At 45.9% G+C, this 15,810-nt stretch overlaps 1 protein-coding gene across 1 annotated transcript; it reads right to left on the reverse strand.

Annotated features, from left to right (window-relative positions):
- Positions 1 to 8,602: 8,602 nt before the first annotated feature.
- On the reverse strand, positions 8,603 to 9,648 carry Pop7 (POP7 homolog, ribonuclease P/MRP subunit). The gene is made up of 2 exons (XM_051205287.1): positions 9,444 to 9,648; positions 8,603 to 9,254 (listed from the first exon to the last, which is right to left on the reverse strand). The coding sequence occupies exon 2, from the start codon at positions 9,242 to 9,244 to the stop codon at positions 8,822 to 8,824; it is 423 nt and encodes a 140-aa protein (XP_051061244.1). The 5' UTR covers positions 9,245 to 9,254; positions 9,444 to 9,648; the 3' UTR covers positions 8,603 to 8,821.
- Between the last annotated feature and the right edge of the window lie 6,162 nt (positions 9,649 to 15,810).

A 15,810-nucleotide genomic window follows, 5' to 3' on the forward strand; every position in this document is an offset into this window, starting at 1 on the left:
CCAGCCCAAACTACACCTTATCTCAAAAAGGAACGGTGGGGGCTAGGAGGTGGCTCACTTGGTAAAGTGCTAGCTGCACAAGTAGGAGGTCCTGAGTTTGAGCCCCCGTGTATAAAAAGCTAGGTAGGTACAACAGCTTGTCCTGCAGCAGCTTCAGTATTAGGAAGCTAGAAAGAAGCGGATTGCTGGAGCTCACTAGCCAGCTAGCCTAACTCTTATCCCAGGTCCTAGTGACAGAATCAAAACACACAGGGGACAGTTCGTGAGAAATGACGCCTGAGGTTGACCTCTGTCCTCCATGCATACATGCACAAATCCCCTGCCCCCCCCACACACACGCAAAAAGAAAAGGAAAAAAAAAAGCCAGGCATAGTGGTACAATCCTGCAATGGTAGCTATATAACAACTTCTAGGCTAGCCTGGGCTACATGAAGCCCTGTCTTTGGAGTAGGGGAAGAAAGAAATTAAATTTATTTGCCTTCCTATTAGATGTCATACAATCAAGTTTATCACTCTTTCTGGCAGTCCTGGTACCTAATACACTTACCTACAACCAACAGATATTCAATAAATGCTATAGGTAATAAATGGGTGTCTAGTGGCTGGCCAGATGGATCAGTGGGTAGACAGGCTTGCAGCCAAGCCTAGGAACCTGAGTTTGATCTCCAAATCCCAGGACCCACATGATGGAGGGAGAGAAGAGAACAGACTCAAACACACACAATAAATTTTAGAAATAAATTAGTTGAAAGATACAAGTTTATCTCTGCCACATAATTTCTTTTCAAATTTTTGAGACAGGGTCTTATAATTTATTATATAGTCCAGGCTAGCCTTGAACTTGTAACAGTCCTGCCTCAGCTGGGATTGTCAGCATGAGACACAGTGCCTAGCTTGGGTATATGATGTCTCTGCAGGAAGAATCATTCTGTGTTCACCGTGGGCTCAGTAACTGTTTGATAAAAGGAGGAGGAAGGGTGTTGTGTTGGGACACATTCCTGTCCTACCCTGATGGGAGCTGCTCAGTAGGAAACGGAAATGGAGCTGGGTGCTCTGAAGGCAAAGGACACCAGTCCCCAGGCTTTCCAGCCTTATACACCACACTCACCACACTGATTCTACCTGCTATGGTCCCCCACTCCACTCCCACCTCCAGCCAAGTTTTCTGGTCTTCCTTCGGTAGCATCATCGAAGGCTGTCTCCGGACAGTGACCCAGGGAAGCCCCAACTGCAAGCAGTGAAGAAACATGGAGTAGAAACAACAAACAGAGGCTGTGTGTGAGAGAGAGAGAGCTGCCAAGACAAACCAAATGAACGTATGAAGGATGCGAAAGGGCTGCCTGCCACCAGCTCGGCTGGGCTCTAGCCAGGAGAGCAGAGTCAAGAACTCAGACGTGCAGGGAGACACATCGGCAGTCCAGCTTCCTACGGGATCGACCTGCTCCCAGGAGGTTCCAAAGCAAGGAAGCCCCGAAGACGAGGTTGATGGGGGACTAGTCAAGCACGGTGGATATGCCTATAATCTTAGCACTTAAGAAGTGAAGGCCCAAGCCCGGTAGTGGCGGCAGAGGCGGTGGCGGTGGCAGTGGCGGTGCACGACTTTAATCCCTACACTCAGGAGGCAGAGGCAGGCAGGTACCTGTGAGTTTGAGGCCAGTCTGGTCTACAGAGCTAGTTCCAGAACAGCCTGTCTCGAAAGTGAAGGCAAGAGGATCGAGGCAAATCAACTTGAACAGCATATAGAAAAACCTTGCCGCAAAAGAACAATAGAAGAGATGGCAAGATGACCTAGCAGTTAGGTTTCTCTATCCTTGCAAAGGAACCTGAGTTTGGTGTCATTCACATCTGGTGGCACACAGCCACCTATAACTCCAGTTCCCTGGGGAATAGAGTTCCTCTGGCCTCTGGGCACCTGAAAAAAAAAAAAAAAAATATATATATATATATATATATATATATATATATATATATATATCCACCTGAATATATACTCACACACAGATATATACATGATTAAAAATAAAATGCTATCAGCCAGTGTGACAGTGCACACCCTTGATCCCAGCACTCCAGAGGCAGAGGCAGGCAGATTTCTGAGTTCAAGGCTAGCTTGGTCTACAGAGCCAGTTCTAGAACAGCCTGAGTTACACAGAGAAACCCTGTCTCAAACCCCTACCTTCTGTAAAATAAATAAATAAATAAATAAAATCCTTAAAAAAGATAAAAGAATAATACAGCTGAATGTGATGATGCATGCTTGCAATCCCAGCATTTGGAAAGCTGAGGCAGGAGAACTGACATGTGTTCAGTGATAGCCTGCACAGCATTGTGAATTTTAGGGCAACATATATTACATACTGAGAGTCTGTCTAAAAAGAACTAAAGAAGCCAGGCGGTGGTGACTCACGCCTATAGTCCCAGCACTCAGGAGGCAGAAGTGAGTTTGAGGCCAGCCTGGTCTACAGAGTGAGCTCCAGGGCAGCTCTGAGACTATGGCTCAGTCAGTAAAGGGCTTGCTGCCCAAGTATGGGAAACTGAGTTCTACCTCCAGTACCCATATTTTAAAAAATCTGGGCATAGGTCTCTCTCTCTCTCTCTCTCTCTCTCTCTCTCTCTCTCTCTCTCTCTCTCTCTCTCTGTGTGTGTGTGTGTGTGTGTGTGTGTAATCCCAGTGCTCAGGAGTCTGAAACACAGGGAACCCCAGGCTTGCTGGTCAGCCAACATGGGTAAGTGAGTTCCAGGTAAAAGTGAAGATATCCTGTCCCAAAAAAGCCAAGTGGTCAAGAGTATTGTTACAAGCGAGCACTTGGGAGAAAGAAATAAGTAGCTCTGTGAGTTCAAGGCCAGCCTGATCTATAAAGAGAGTTCAAGTCAGGCAGGGCTAGTGAGACCTTGTCTCAGAAAGAACTGAATGAGGAACAAAAGAAAGAGAGGAAGGGAGGGAAAGAAGGATGAAAATAAAGAGATGCCACAGTATATGGTCAGCCGTCTCTGCCTAGTCGTCACAGCCACTCTGTGTCCCTCCTGGCCCACAATGTACCCTGCTTCTTCATAAATTCCCTCCCTTGATACCTCTGCCCTTGTGGTCCTCTTCCTCTCTTTCCCTTCTTCTGCCCACCAAACTCCTATTCACCCTTCAGTACCCAAGTCAAAAGTTAAAGCACCTTGGACCCCACAAAAAACTTAATCTTTCCACTCCCTCAATTACGTATCACAGCAGCTTTCATCTCTCACACATCTCATCCATTCACAAAAATGTGTTATGTGTACACCTTCCCAGCTACATGGTGGGCCATGTCATATGCAGAAGCCATGGGAAAAGATTTTAGCCAACCAGGACCTAATTTTCAGAGACCCATCAAGTTACCCCCATGACAATTGGAGAAATTGAGTTCTTGACTCTTAGGGAATAGAGAAAGATTCAATGCATAGCCTGGACGGCATAATGAGTTTCAGGCCAGCCTGAGTTACATATCTATAACTGTATACAAATGTAGTCCTTGGTATCTGAAGGGAATGAATATGGGGACCCTGTCTGAGAATACCAAATGCATGAGACTCATGTCCCTCATATAAAACTGTAGAAGCAGTGGCGTTGTACCTGCTGCAGTCCCAGCACTCAAGATGCCAAGGCAGGAGAATCTGGATGTGAAGCCAGCCTGGACTATGAAACCTGTAATCCTAGCACTTGGTAGGCAAAGGCATGAGGATTGCCAACAGAGGTGTGAAGATCCCCCACAAGTCTGGGGTTGGCCTGAGCTGCATAGTGAGTTCCAGGCTAGCCAAGACTATATAACAAGATCTTAAACAGGCTAAGAAGATGGTACATCACTTCCTGTGTGAGCACGGGGACCAGAGTTTAGAGCCTCAGAACTCACATAAATGCCGGGCAGGTGTAATTGTCCACTTGCAATCCCCGTCCTCAGGAGACAGGCACAGGGATGTCTGGAGCAAGCTGGCTCTCTTTACTAGCTGGAATAGCTAAGTTCTGGGTCTGTCAAGAGACAAAGACTTAGTAAATAAAATGGAGAGCAAGTAAGGAGGATGCCAGTGTCAACCTCAGGCCTCCACATTGACACACACCTGCATACATTCACCTTGCATACACACTGCACACACACACGCACACACACGCCAGCGCCCATCCCCACCCCATAAATCCATATGTTTATAAGTAAATGAGCCCATACAGGGAGGTCCTGAAACTGGCGGCTTCTCTCTCATCTAGGTTACTTAAAATACAGAATATTATGTAAATAATAGGGATTCTGTATTCCTTAAGGGGATAATGTTAAGAAAACACTTGGATATGTTTGTAGACAGAGTCTTTTTATGGCTAGCCTGGAACACTATGTAGACCAGGCTGGCTTTCAGCTCACAGAGGTCCACGTGCCTCCGCTTCCTGAGTATAGAGATTAAGACTCTGGCTAACCTTAGCTGGAATATTTAGTTACTTTTGGAGATTCATTCTATTTTTAATTGCATGTATGTCTCTATGCAGGTGAGTGCAAGTTCCTATGAAGGTTTGAGGAGGGCATAAGATCCTCTGGAGCTGGAATTGCAGTTGTGAGCCGCTCAACTTGTGAGCTGGGAACCTTACTTGAGTCATCTCCAAAACTAGTACTCAAATTTAACCACTGGGCCATCTCTCCAGCCCCTCTCCACTTCTTGAATTGAGCCAGGAATGACAGGTGTGAGATCCTAGCACCATGCTCCACTTGTTTGGTTGGTTGGTTAGTTTTGGTTTTTCAAGACAGGGTTTCTTTTTCTTTCTTTTTTCCTTTTCTTTTCAAGGCAGGGTTTCTCTGTATTGCTTTGGAGCCTGTCCTGGCACTCACTCTGTAGACCAGGCTGGCCTCGAACTCACAGAGATCCGCCTGCCTCTGCCTCCCGAGTGCTGGGACTAAAGGCATGTGCCACCAATACCTGGCTTCTTCCTTCCTTCTATCCTTCCTTCCTTCCTTCTTTTTTCTTTCTTTCTTTCTTTATTTTTATTTATCTTTTTTTTTTTTTTTTTTTTCCTTTTCTTTTTTTTCCCCCTTCTTTTCTTAAAGGTTTATTTATTTATTATGTATACTGTGTTCTGCCTGCATGTATGCCTGCATGCCAGAAGAGGGCACCAGATCTCATTACAGATTTCAGCCACCATGTGGTTTCTGGTAAGAGCAAGCAGCCAGGCCGACCACGGCCACCCCCCCCCCCCCCCCCCCCCAAATTTTTTTTCCCGGGCGGGGGGGGGGGGGGGGGGGGGGGGGGGGGGGCCCCCCCCCCCCCCCCCCGCCTCAAGAGTGCTGGGATTATAGGCGTGTGCCACCACCACTCAGTGTTGCTCACTTCTTAAAACACTTCACTTTCTTGTTAGTATACAAATAAATGGGTTTTACTGTGGCATTTTCATATACATACATGCATACATACATACATATTCCAGCCTGACTTTAAACTCACTATGGAACACAAGGATGATCATGTTCCAAGAGATGGGATTATAGGTTTGTGATTCCATGTCCATTTATGAGATTCTGGGCATAAACCCAGGGTTTTGTGTGTGGTAAACCAGAACTCCAGCACTGTTCTACACCCCCAGCCCTCCACTGAGGTGTCTTTATTCATATGTATCAGTATGCTTTCTTCTTCTTTTTAAAAATATATAAGTATTTATTATGGATACAGTGTTCTGCCTACATGTATGCCTTTGGGCCGGAAGAGGGCATATGTGTATACATATATGTACACATACATATATATATATGCATGCACGTGTACATATATATACATATGTATATGTATATATTTATGCATGTGTGTATATATGTGAGTAATATATTCACTTCACACACATAAATACATGCAACACACACATCAATAATAAAAAATCTGCATTCTGTATATAAGGGAAAATGCATGCTATTTTATTTTCTGAATCTGACTTTTCCACTTAATGATCTTACTCCCTCCATAACCCTGCAGATGTCATAATTTCATTTTTCTTTACAGTTGAATAAAATCCCATTATGTATAAGAGCCATATTTCCCCTCCTTGTAAGATTTGTTATTTCATGTTTAAATTTTAGTGTGTATTTATGTACATGTATGGGCTCTCACCCTGGTCTCAGAAAGGAAAACTTGTAGAAGTCAGTTCTAACTTTCTGCCTTTTCCTTCTCGCCTGCCCTGTGGCTGGACATCTAGGCTGGTGCCGTGTGTTGTGCACAGCAATAGACACGGATGGACAGGAATCTCTGCTCTGTGCTGACTTAGAGCCCTTTGGCTCTAAGGAGTGGTATGGCTGGGTCATATACTAGTTGTAGTTCTACTTTTAGTCTTTTGAGAAACTTCCATACTGATTCCACTAGTGGCTGGACCAATATACCTTCCCACCAATAGTGTATAAAGATCCCTGTTTCCCCCACATCCTTGGCAGCATTTAAATTTGTTTTCTTGACAGCCATCCTGACTAGGGTGAGATGAACTCTCAAGTCATTTATTTGTAATTAGCATTTTCTGATATCTAAGGGTGTTGAATGTATTTTTCAAACATCCATTGTCCAAACTATTTGTTCCTTTAAGTGCTTTCTTTTTAAGAAAAAACATATGTATATACATATATTTTTCAAGTTTTTTTATTCTAAACAAGGTTTCTCTGTGTAGCCCTGGCTGTTCTGGAACTCACTCTGTAGACTAGGCTGGACTCAAACTCAGAGATCCACCACCTGCCTCTACCTCTCAAGTGCTGGCATTAGAGGCATGCACCATCACTGTCTGGCTAAAAATTATTTATATTTTTTGTGTGATTTGCCTGCAAGTATGTCTGTGCATCACAAATATGCCTGGTGCCCAGGGCGGCCAGAAGATGGTATTGAATCCCCTGGATCTATCTGGAGTAATCATGTGGGTTCTGGGGGGTTGAACAGGAGTTCTCTGGAAAAGCAAATGATGCTTTTAGCCACTGAGTCCATCTCTCCAGTCCTTCATTCAAGACTTTGTATTCAATAAATATTAGCCCATTAATTGATAACATGATTTGTCTTCGGCTGACCTGGAGAGATGTTAGTGATTCTAGGCATTAATCTCCTGTTAGGTGTATGGCTGGCAAAGATTTTCCTCTAAGTCTCTAAGCCATCTTCACGTTGCTGGTTTCCTTTTCTGAGTTTTTGTTTGCTTTTGAGATAGTGTCTTGCTCTGTTGCTCAGGCTGACCTTGAATTTGCTAGGTAGCCAAGGTTAGTCTCAAACTCACAACCCTCCTGCTTGGGCTTCACAAGTGTTGAGATTATATGTGTGTGTGATCCCCCTTGGGCTAGTAGGCTTTTCTGAACACCTCTTAGGAGGTAATTTTCAGGAGTTGGTTCTCTCCCATCATGTGGGCTCTGGGCATTGAACTCAGGTTATCAGGGTTGCCTTTAACTTCCTGAGCTAACTTGTCAGGGCCTTACGATTTTTCCTTTGTTTTAGTTTGGGTCCTTGCCCATGGAATGATGCCATCCACATTCAGACCATTTGTTCCCACCTCAGCTAAAGCTCTATGGAAAGGTCCTCACAGACATGCCCAGAGGTGTGTCTCCTCTGCAGACTGGCAGTGAAGGTTAACCATCATAACCAATAATAAATTACTTAGATTTCCTTTGCCTGTGAAATAGCTGAACCTGACTGATCTGACTCTAGCCTAAAGATGTCCAGAAATATGTGGCTTTGCAGGAACAGGAATTAAGTGTAACAGTCAAAAGTGTCTGTTGAAGAGCTGGGGCCTTGCTCAGCAATAGAGGGGTTACCTAGAATCCACCATTGAAGAGCTAGAGTATGGCTCAGTATCACTACACTTACTCGGCACACAAAGGCTCTAGGTTTGACTCAGACAGACTGACAGCAAACAAAACTGACAACTTAAGGAAACTAATTTTAGAAAGTTACAGTCTTCATCTTTTTCTTATTTTTTTTATGTCCGTGTTATATGAGTATGGGTACATGTGTTACAGTGTAGTGTACGGCACAGGACTTCAGGCATCAGTCCTTACCTTCCTCTTTGAAACAGGGTTTCTTGTTGGTTTATGCCAGGGTAGGTAGCCCATTAGCCATAGAGGATCCTCCTGTCTGACGCCCAACTCCCTAGAGAAGCCATTTGAGTGCTGAGTTCCCTATGTGAAATGGATCCTGAGTATCCAAACTCAAGTATATATAATTGTTTGACAAGTGCTTTTCCCATTTACCTCTCGACCTCTCCCAGTCTTCCTCCATCATAACTCTTGTGGTTACTAGGTGATGAACCTGGTGCCCAATCCTGTGCTAGGCAACTAGGTAACACTAGTCACAATTCCCCAGTCTAGTTATATCCACAACCTGCTTCCTATTCCCAAGCCTGGGAACCATAAGAGAGAGGAGCCTGGCCCATCCTAGCTGCAGTTAGCTCAATAGATGAGTCTACTCTCTAGTCTTCCAGAGCATGCTGTAACTGAGCTTCTGTCATACACTCAACAAATGTGATTCAAGTCACACTGCAACCCAGTGTGGCTTCTATTCCTGTGCCTAAGTGCTTGTAGTTTCCTACCGTCCCTACTCAAGTACCCACAGAATTATACAAGGAAGCAGAGGCTATGGGAAGCCCAGCACCAACACAACTTGATACTTTTATTGTACAGGACAAGGAAGGTTCACTTCTTGGGCTCTCCATCTACAGTCCTCTGGGCTGAGGTAACATGTTTTTTCTTACAAGGCTCTGAGAACAGGTCCATGCCAGAACAAGAGCCATATGAACCAGTAGAAGCCTCAGCCACACGAGCCTGGATGTGTGTGCGCCAAGAAGCTGGTGGATGAGTGTCAGCTTCAATTACTTAGGCGTGACCCTGAAGACCCGGATGTGGATGGCCGAGTTGTTTCGGATCCTGGTCAGTGGCTCTCGAGAGTCAGTCTCTGGTTCCAGCTCATCCACCAGCTCCACGGTGGAAGTATTGGCAGCCACCTGGAGGGACCCAAAGCTGCCTGCCTGCAGCTGCAGGGCGATGTTGATGGCGCGGTTAATGGCTAGACCCAAGCCATGAATGTAAATCTCAGTGCATGCACTCTGCCCCCTACTGCCTCCATCCAGCAGCTTTTGGCAGCGGGCTAGCTGGGCCTTAAAATCAGTCTTCATGTTGACATAAATGTCATTGGGCCTCCGGGGCAGGCGGTGAGGAAGTCGTTTCCGAAGGGTGTACTCCACAGGGTCCAGCTCAGCCTCGATGGCTCCACGGGGCTCTCTGTTTTCGGCCATGCTCTGAGTCCTGGCATGGAGAAGGAGAATGACAAGACAATCCTTTCTAGCCCAGCTTGCTAACGGTGCAACCAGAAGGGGGCGCCCTCGACGACCCTCTTCCTTCCCAGCCTCTCAATCCCCAACACTTCCGCTTTCTCCACTCCCAGTTTTAATTCATTCGTCACGTGGTTCCCATTCCCGGCGTTTCCACGCCTACCTTCTCGGTTCCACAGTGCCCTTCACTCGCGTGCGCCTCGCCGACCGGCCCACCTGGACGCCGCTGCCCACGACACTCACGAAAGGAAAGAAGAAGCGACCCGAAGAGGAACGCCGGAGAGTCGCGCCGGCCAGGGCTACGCACTGCGCACGCGCATCCCCGTTCCCAAGCCGGAACCGAAGAGCTCGTAGCCTTCCCGGCCTCCGTTCTCCTGGCCCCCCCCTTAACTCATGCGCGTGCGCAAGGGAACTTCAGTCTCGCGAGACTTCCTGACTCGCGGCGGTCTTTCTTGAGGACACCGAGGGCGGGGCTGGCTGTCGGGGGTGGGACTAATCGATAAGGGCGGGGCCAAGAGGGGCGTGGTGCGGATGCCCCAGCTTGTCCTCCCTCTCAGCTGGGCGGGACTCGAGGATCCCGGCGGGAAGCTGTTCCAGAGACATGCAGGATTAGGAAAGGGGCTTCGGGTCTGTGTGGGAGCTGGGATCGTGCGGGGGCCGGGAGGCAAGTCTGCCGTTCACATCTACCGCACGCACTTCTGAGCCGCAGAATGGACAGCTGGCCTCCCTCCCGAGGTCCTGGCCGCCCAGGTCGAAGGGATCGAGTCAAGGCCGGATGTCCACCTTGGGCTCCTCCCTCTGCGAGGGACCCACGCTAGGTGCCAAGCATTTGCAGCTTCCCGCCACACCTCTCAACGCAGCACTCCAGCTGCTACCCGCGATCTGCGAGGCATGACGCGCTGCCCCCTGGCGGAAGGGACAGGGACTGCAATACTTGGGTTCCTAGCCCCTTCATAATGGGGACCTGGCTCTTAGCCCAGATTGGTAAAGCCTTTGGACAGTTCCCTACAGAAATGAGTATTTGGGACCTTGTACTACACCCACAGACCACCTACCTAGGCAGAATCTGATTGAAGATTGGAAAGAGAACTTTGTACCATGCTATATATCCAAAGATGACCGTGAACTTTTGTTTGTTTGTTTTTTCTAGACAGGGTTTCTCTGTATTGCTTTGGAGCCTGTCCTGCACTGGCTCTGTAGACCAGGCTGGTCTGGAACTCACATAAGATCCACCAGCCTCTGCCTTCCAAGTGCTGGGATTAAAGGCATGCACCATCACTGCCTAGCGTCCATGAACTTCTGATCCCCCTGCCTCCACCTAGTGAGTGCTGGGATTAGCAGGCACCATCAACTGAGATACATCTCTAGGCTCTGAGATTTATGTTGAAATGGGCGACTTCACATTCTAGATATCAATTTTCTGCAAGTTCATCTATATAGTTAATGACATTTTTAGGTGAAACCTCAGACAGACTTGCAGATATAAATCAGAAATCTTTTTTTGGTGGGGAGGATAGGGTTTAGCTATGTGGCTCAGGCTAGCCTAGAACTCATGTTCCTCTTGCTTGGCCTCCCCAGTGCTAGCATTACAGGTATGCACCATCATGATAAATTTATCCTAAAACTTATGAAGAGGTGGACCATAACATGGGCAATGGGTCAAAATATGATGCTGTTAACTTTAAACTATTCTGAGGAAATATAAGGGAACTCTTCAAGGGGCTAGTCAAGTGCTGGAGAGACGGCTCAACAATTAAGAGCACTGGCTGCTCTTCCAGAGGACCCCAGCACCCACATGGCAGCTCACAACCGTACAACTGCAACTCCAGTTCCAAGGGACATGGAGTTGCATATAATACAAATAAGTAAATAAATAAATACATTCCAAGAGGCTAGTCAAAACAAGTCCAAAGATTGGTGGGGGTGGGAGATGAAGATAAATTGTCTTCCATTGGAATTTCAAGGCTGGAGGATCTTTAAGTAAAGCCACCTACTTAGAAGCCTAAGGACCAGAACTGAGTCCCTAGGGCCCATATAGTAGAGAGAGAAAAATAAATTCATTCCTATAAGTTGTCCTCTGACCTCTACACACATACACTCCCCAAACACACTTTAAATAAATGTAAAAATAAAACTTAAAAACTGTTAAGGCTGGGCACCTGTAATACAAGCACTTAGGAAGCTGAGACAGGAGGATTGTTGTAGGTTTGAGGCCAGCTTGAGCCAGAGAGCTCCAGACTCCAACAGAAGACCCTGTCTCATAAATTAAACTTTCATGAAATACTAAAATAGTATGAAAACAGGATCTTAACTGTGGTAGCACATACTTGGTCCTGGCACTTGTCTCTAAAAACAAAAACCAAGGGAGGGAGGGAGGAAGGAAAGGAAACAACTCAATTACAAAATAAGCAGACATCTTAGACAGTTTAGCAAGGGGGCAGAAGCATGCTAAATTCCTCACAAGATGTTCAGTGTGGTTGCCCACTAGGGAAATGCACATTAAAACTACAGTGAAGGGCTGGGGGCTGGGGCTCTATTGGTAGAATGCTTGTGTAATGTACAAGAAACCCTGGGTTCCATTCCTAGAAAGGCATAAACCAGAAGTGGGGCACCTGTAATCCTAGCTCTCAGGAGGCAGAGGTAGGAGGATCAGAAGTTCAAAGTCATTCTCATCTACACAGTAAGTTTGAGGCTCTGCTTTAAAAAAAAAAAAAAAGAAAAAGAAAAAGGAGAGAAAAAGGAAAATCTTCACAATATCAAGTTCTGAAAGAAATGCAGAAAAATAAAACAGGATCTTACTAGCTACATTTCTGGATATGTGAAATGGTTCATTCATTTATTGTGTGGCTTCTCCCTCCAAACTGAAACATTCTGTCTTAGAAAGAGATCCTTTAAGACTCGGGAAGTAGATGAAACATGCTAGGCCTAGAAAGTTCCTGAAACTAACAAAATTCATCAGGTGTGGATCTTGGTAGATCTAGTTCTCAGTCCTATCCAGGAAGAGAGAGAGAGAGAGATCTTGGCATGTCTTCAGTGGTGTATATATAATAGTCTAAAGTTGAAAAACCCATGTTCCCTCCACAAGTCCCACAGGGAGCCCCAGAGATGCAGCTTTCATGAGTCATCACCTATGTGATGTAGGCCTTCTAGTGACACAGCTGTCTTTGACTCATCCGTGCTCCTGCAAGTGACCCTAGGAAATTTATTGCTTCTCCACTTTGGACGTGGGTGGAATTGTTTGGTTGTGGGTGAATAGATACTTGTGTGTATGTTCCTGGGAAAAGTTATCAAGGTATCATTCTAGAAAATACTTCTAAAGCCAGGCAGTCGTGGCATAGGTCTTTAATCCCAGCACTCAGGAGACAGAGGCATGCAGATCTCAGTGAGTTTGAGGCTAGTCTGGTCTACACAGTGAGTTCCAAAACAGCCAGGACTACTCAGAGAAACCCTGTCTCAGAAAAAAAAAAAATTCCACGTGACCCAAGAAGAGCACCTCCAAGCATTAAAAGATTTTACAGGGAGAGTGGTATGGTGGTGAACACCTGTCAGGCTGGCCTGGCTGCACAGTAAGACCCTGTCTCAAAACCCAAACCAGACCAAGCCAACAACAAAAAGGCTGGGGATGTGTCTTGGTGCACCGAAACATGCTGGAGGGCTGGGCCCAGTCCCCAAGACTGCAAGACAACGATGAAACTTCAAACAAACAAACATAAGCCTATACAGGAATGTCCACAGTAGGTTTACATGGGATAGCCCACACTGTGGGAAAGGCCTGATGTCTTTCAGGTTATAAATGATTAAAAAACCAAACTGTGAAATAGCCATCCACAGAATATTACTCAGCAATGAGAGTTGGACCAAGGAAACATCTTGAGCTGTGAGAAAACTAGTTATTTACGGGGCTGGGAGCAAGGCTCAGTTGACACAGCACTGGCCAAGTTTGCGTAAGTCCCTAGTTTGATTCCCTGGGACCCAAATGTAAAATTTAAAGTGGAGTTTGGTGGTGTACGTGTAGCCCTGGTCATGGTGAGACAAGAAATGGAGACAGGAAGTTCCCTGTGCCTGAGGATCACACCCCCAGCGCTACATTTGACAACGGTTGTGCTTAGTGGACCAAAGAACTTGGTTGCTAGAAGAAAGTTAACTTGAAGGTCCAGTATATCCCACTGCTTACAATAAAGTTTTGGAGTATAATGGTGCACACTTGTAATGGCAGAGTTGGGAGGCTAAAGCCAGGGGCAGCCAGGGGCACATTACAAGACTGGGTCCCAAGAGACTAAACCAAACAAAACATCACCACCACACACACACACACACACACACACACACACACACACACACACACAAGCCAAACAAACAAAACAACCAACAAGAACCGGACAGTGGTGGCACATGCCTTTCTTTAATCCTAGCACACAGGAGGCAGAGACAGGAGGATCTCTGGGCTCTGAGTTCAAGGCCAGTCTGGTCTACAGAGTGAGTTCCGGGACAGCCAGGGCTACACAGAGAAACCCTGTCTTGAAAAACCAAAATCAAACCAAACCAAACAAACAAAAAATAAAAACAAAACTCACAAAACAATAAGCAGTTTGTAAATGAGCATTCCATGACTCAAGCTGTGTGTGTTTCTACGATCATTAAAATCCTGTTTTACAAGCTAGACTTATTGTGGTGCATGCCAGTATACCCAAAACACAGACAACTGAAGCAGAAGGGTCCCTGTGGATTTAAGGCCAGCCTGAGAAACATACAGAGACACCTTGTCTCAAGAAAACTAAAACCCAAACAACCAACCAGCTACCTAAACAAAGCCCAGGAACCAGGAACAGAGCTCAGTAGTAGAATACATGTTTAGTGAATCTGAAGCTCTGGATTTAGTACCCACCACTGCCAAAAAGAAAACACAGTGGAGCTGGAGAGGTGGCTCAGAGGTTAAGAACACTGGCTGCACTTCCAGAGGTCTCAAGTTCAATTCCCAGCACTACAGGGTGGCTCACAACCATCTATAACAAGATTTGGTGCCCTCTTCTGACATGTAGGTATACATACTGGCTGAATACATAATAATTTTTTTTTTTAAAAAAAAGTTTTGATGTGGTCATGTTTGATCTTTAAAAAAAACACTGAGTATACACATACATACATATAAACCTAAACCAACCAAATAAAAAACATACACACATATAAACATACATGTATATAGAGAGATATATGTGGCTAGTGGGAAGGTACTCGGTGTCCAGGCTGATGATCTGATCTTTAATCCAGGGATGCCAAATCCTGCAAGTTGTCATGGCAGGTTCACAACATGACAGACATATATGCACAAATGATTAAATATCTACCTGGGCTTTACAATGGGAATCAAAGCACTCAACCAAAATTCGATTTTCATGCTTTTCTGCCAGGTTTCTTCTCCCGCCATTTTGCACTGCTGTGTCCTCCGGTTTGGGTACATCATTCATTTCTCCCTCCTCACCCACTATTCTTAAAGACCTACCCCCACCCTCCTTTGCATCTCCAAGTCTGGTACCAAAATGTTGTTTTTCTTCTCTGTGTGTGTCTCTCTCTACGTGTGTGTGCACACACACGTAGTAAATTCAAGGTTTTGCACATGCTAAGCACACACTCTACCACTGAGCCACACCCCCAGCCCCTCACTGGGGGATTCTATGAAATTGCAGTTCAGCTGAGCTCCATCATTGCCCCAATGAAAGCTTTAGATAAAACTATCATGAGGGCTAGCGCAGTGGTTCTCAACCTTCCTAATGCTGCAACCCTTTAATGCAGTTCTCCATGTTGTGCTGACCCCCCCCCCACCATAGTTATTTCATTGCTACTCCATAACTGCAATGTTGCTACTGTTACGAATTGTAGTGTAAATATCTGTGTTTTCTGATGATCATTTTGGTGTCACAACTCTCAGGTTGAGAACCTTTAGACTAGAAGATGGCCTGCAGAGGAACCAAAGTTTAGTTCTGTGTACCCTTGTCAGGCAGCTCTCAACTGCCTGTAACTCCAGCTTCAGGGGTTGGGGTGCCCTCTTCTGGCTGTCTTGGACACCTGCACTCACGTGCACACACCCTTACACAGATACACACATTCTTAGGATTACATTCTTTAAATTTTCTCTATAAAAAGAAAAAAAAAGACGAACACTTATATTGTTTCCATCTTTACTGCTTTTGGCTCATGACCTTTTGTGTATTAGTTTTTTTTGTTTGTTTGTCTTTTTAGACAAGGGCTCAAGTTGCCAGGGCAGTCCTTGAACTGCTGATGTTCCTGTCTCCACCTACTTCCTAACTACTTGGACCAAAGGAGTGTACTCCCAACTGCCACACCTGGTGAACCCTCCTTGGCACAGCAGCTAAGGGCACGTCCCAGAAACAATGTTGAAAACTGTGTGATGCATGGAGGTGCATGGTATGAAGTGGAGCACCTGTAGGCAGAGGCAAGAAGACCACATTTCCGGGGCTAGTGGAAGGGCCCCCCCCCCCCGGGCTACAGTGTGTGAGACTATTTCAAAAACT

The sequence above is a fragment of the Phodopus roborovskii genome, unplaced genomic scaffold (genome assembly GCF_943737965.1).
Source record: "Phodopus roborovskii unplaced genomic scaffold, PHOROB, whole genome shotgun sequence".
NCBI lineage: Eukaryota > Metazoa > Chordata > Mammalia > Rodentia > Cricetidae > Phodopus > Phodopus roborovskii.

What these genes read in the sequence shown, in the direction of transcription:
- Pop7 (XM_051205287.1), bottom strand. Translation starts at nt 9,244, where the DNA reads ATGGCCGAAAACAGAGAGCCCCGTGGAGCCATCGAGGCTGAGCTGGAC.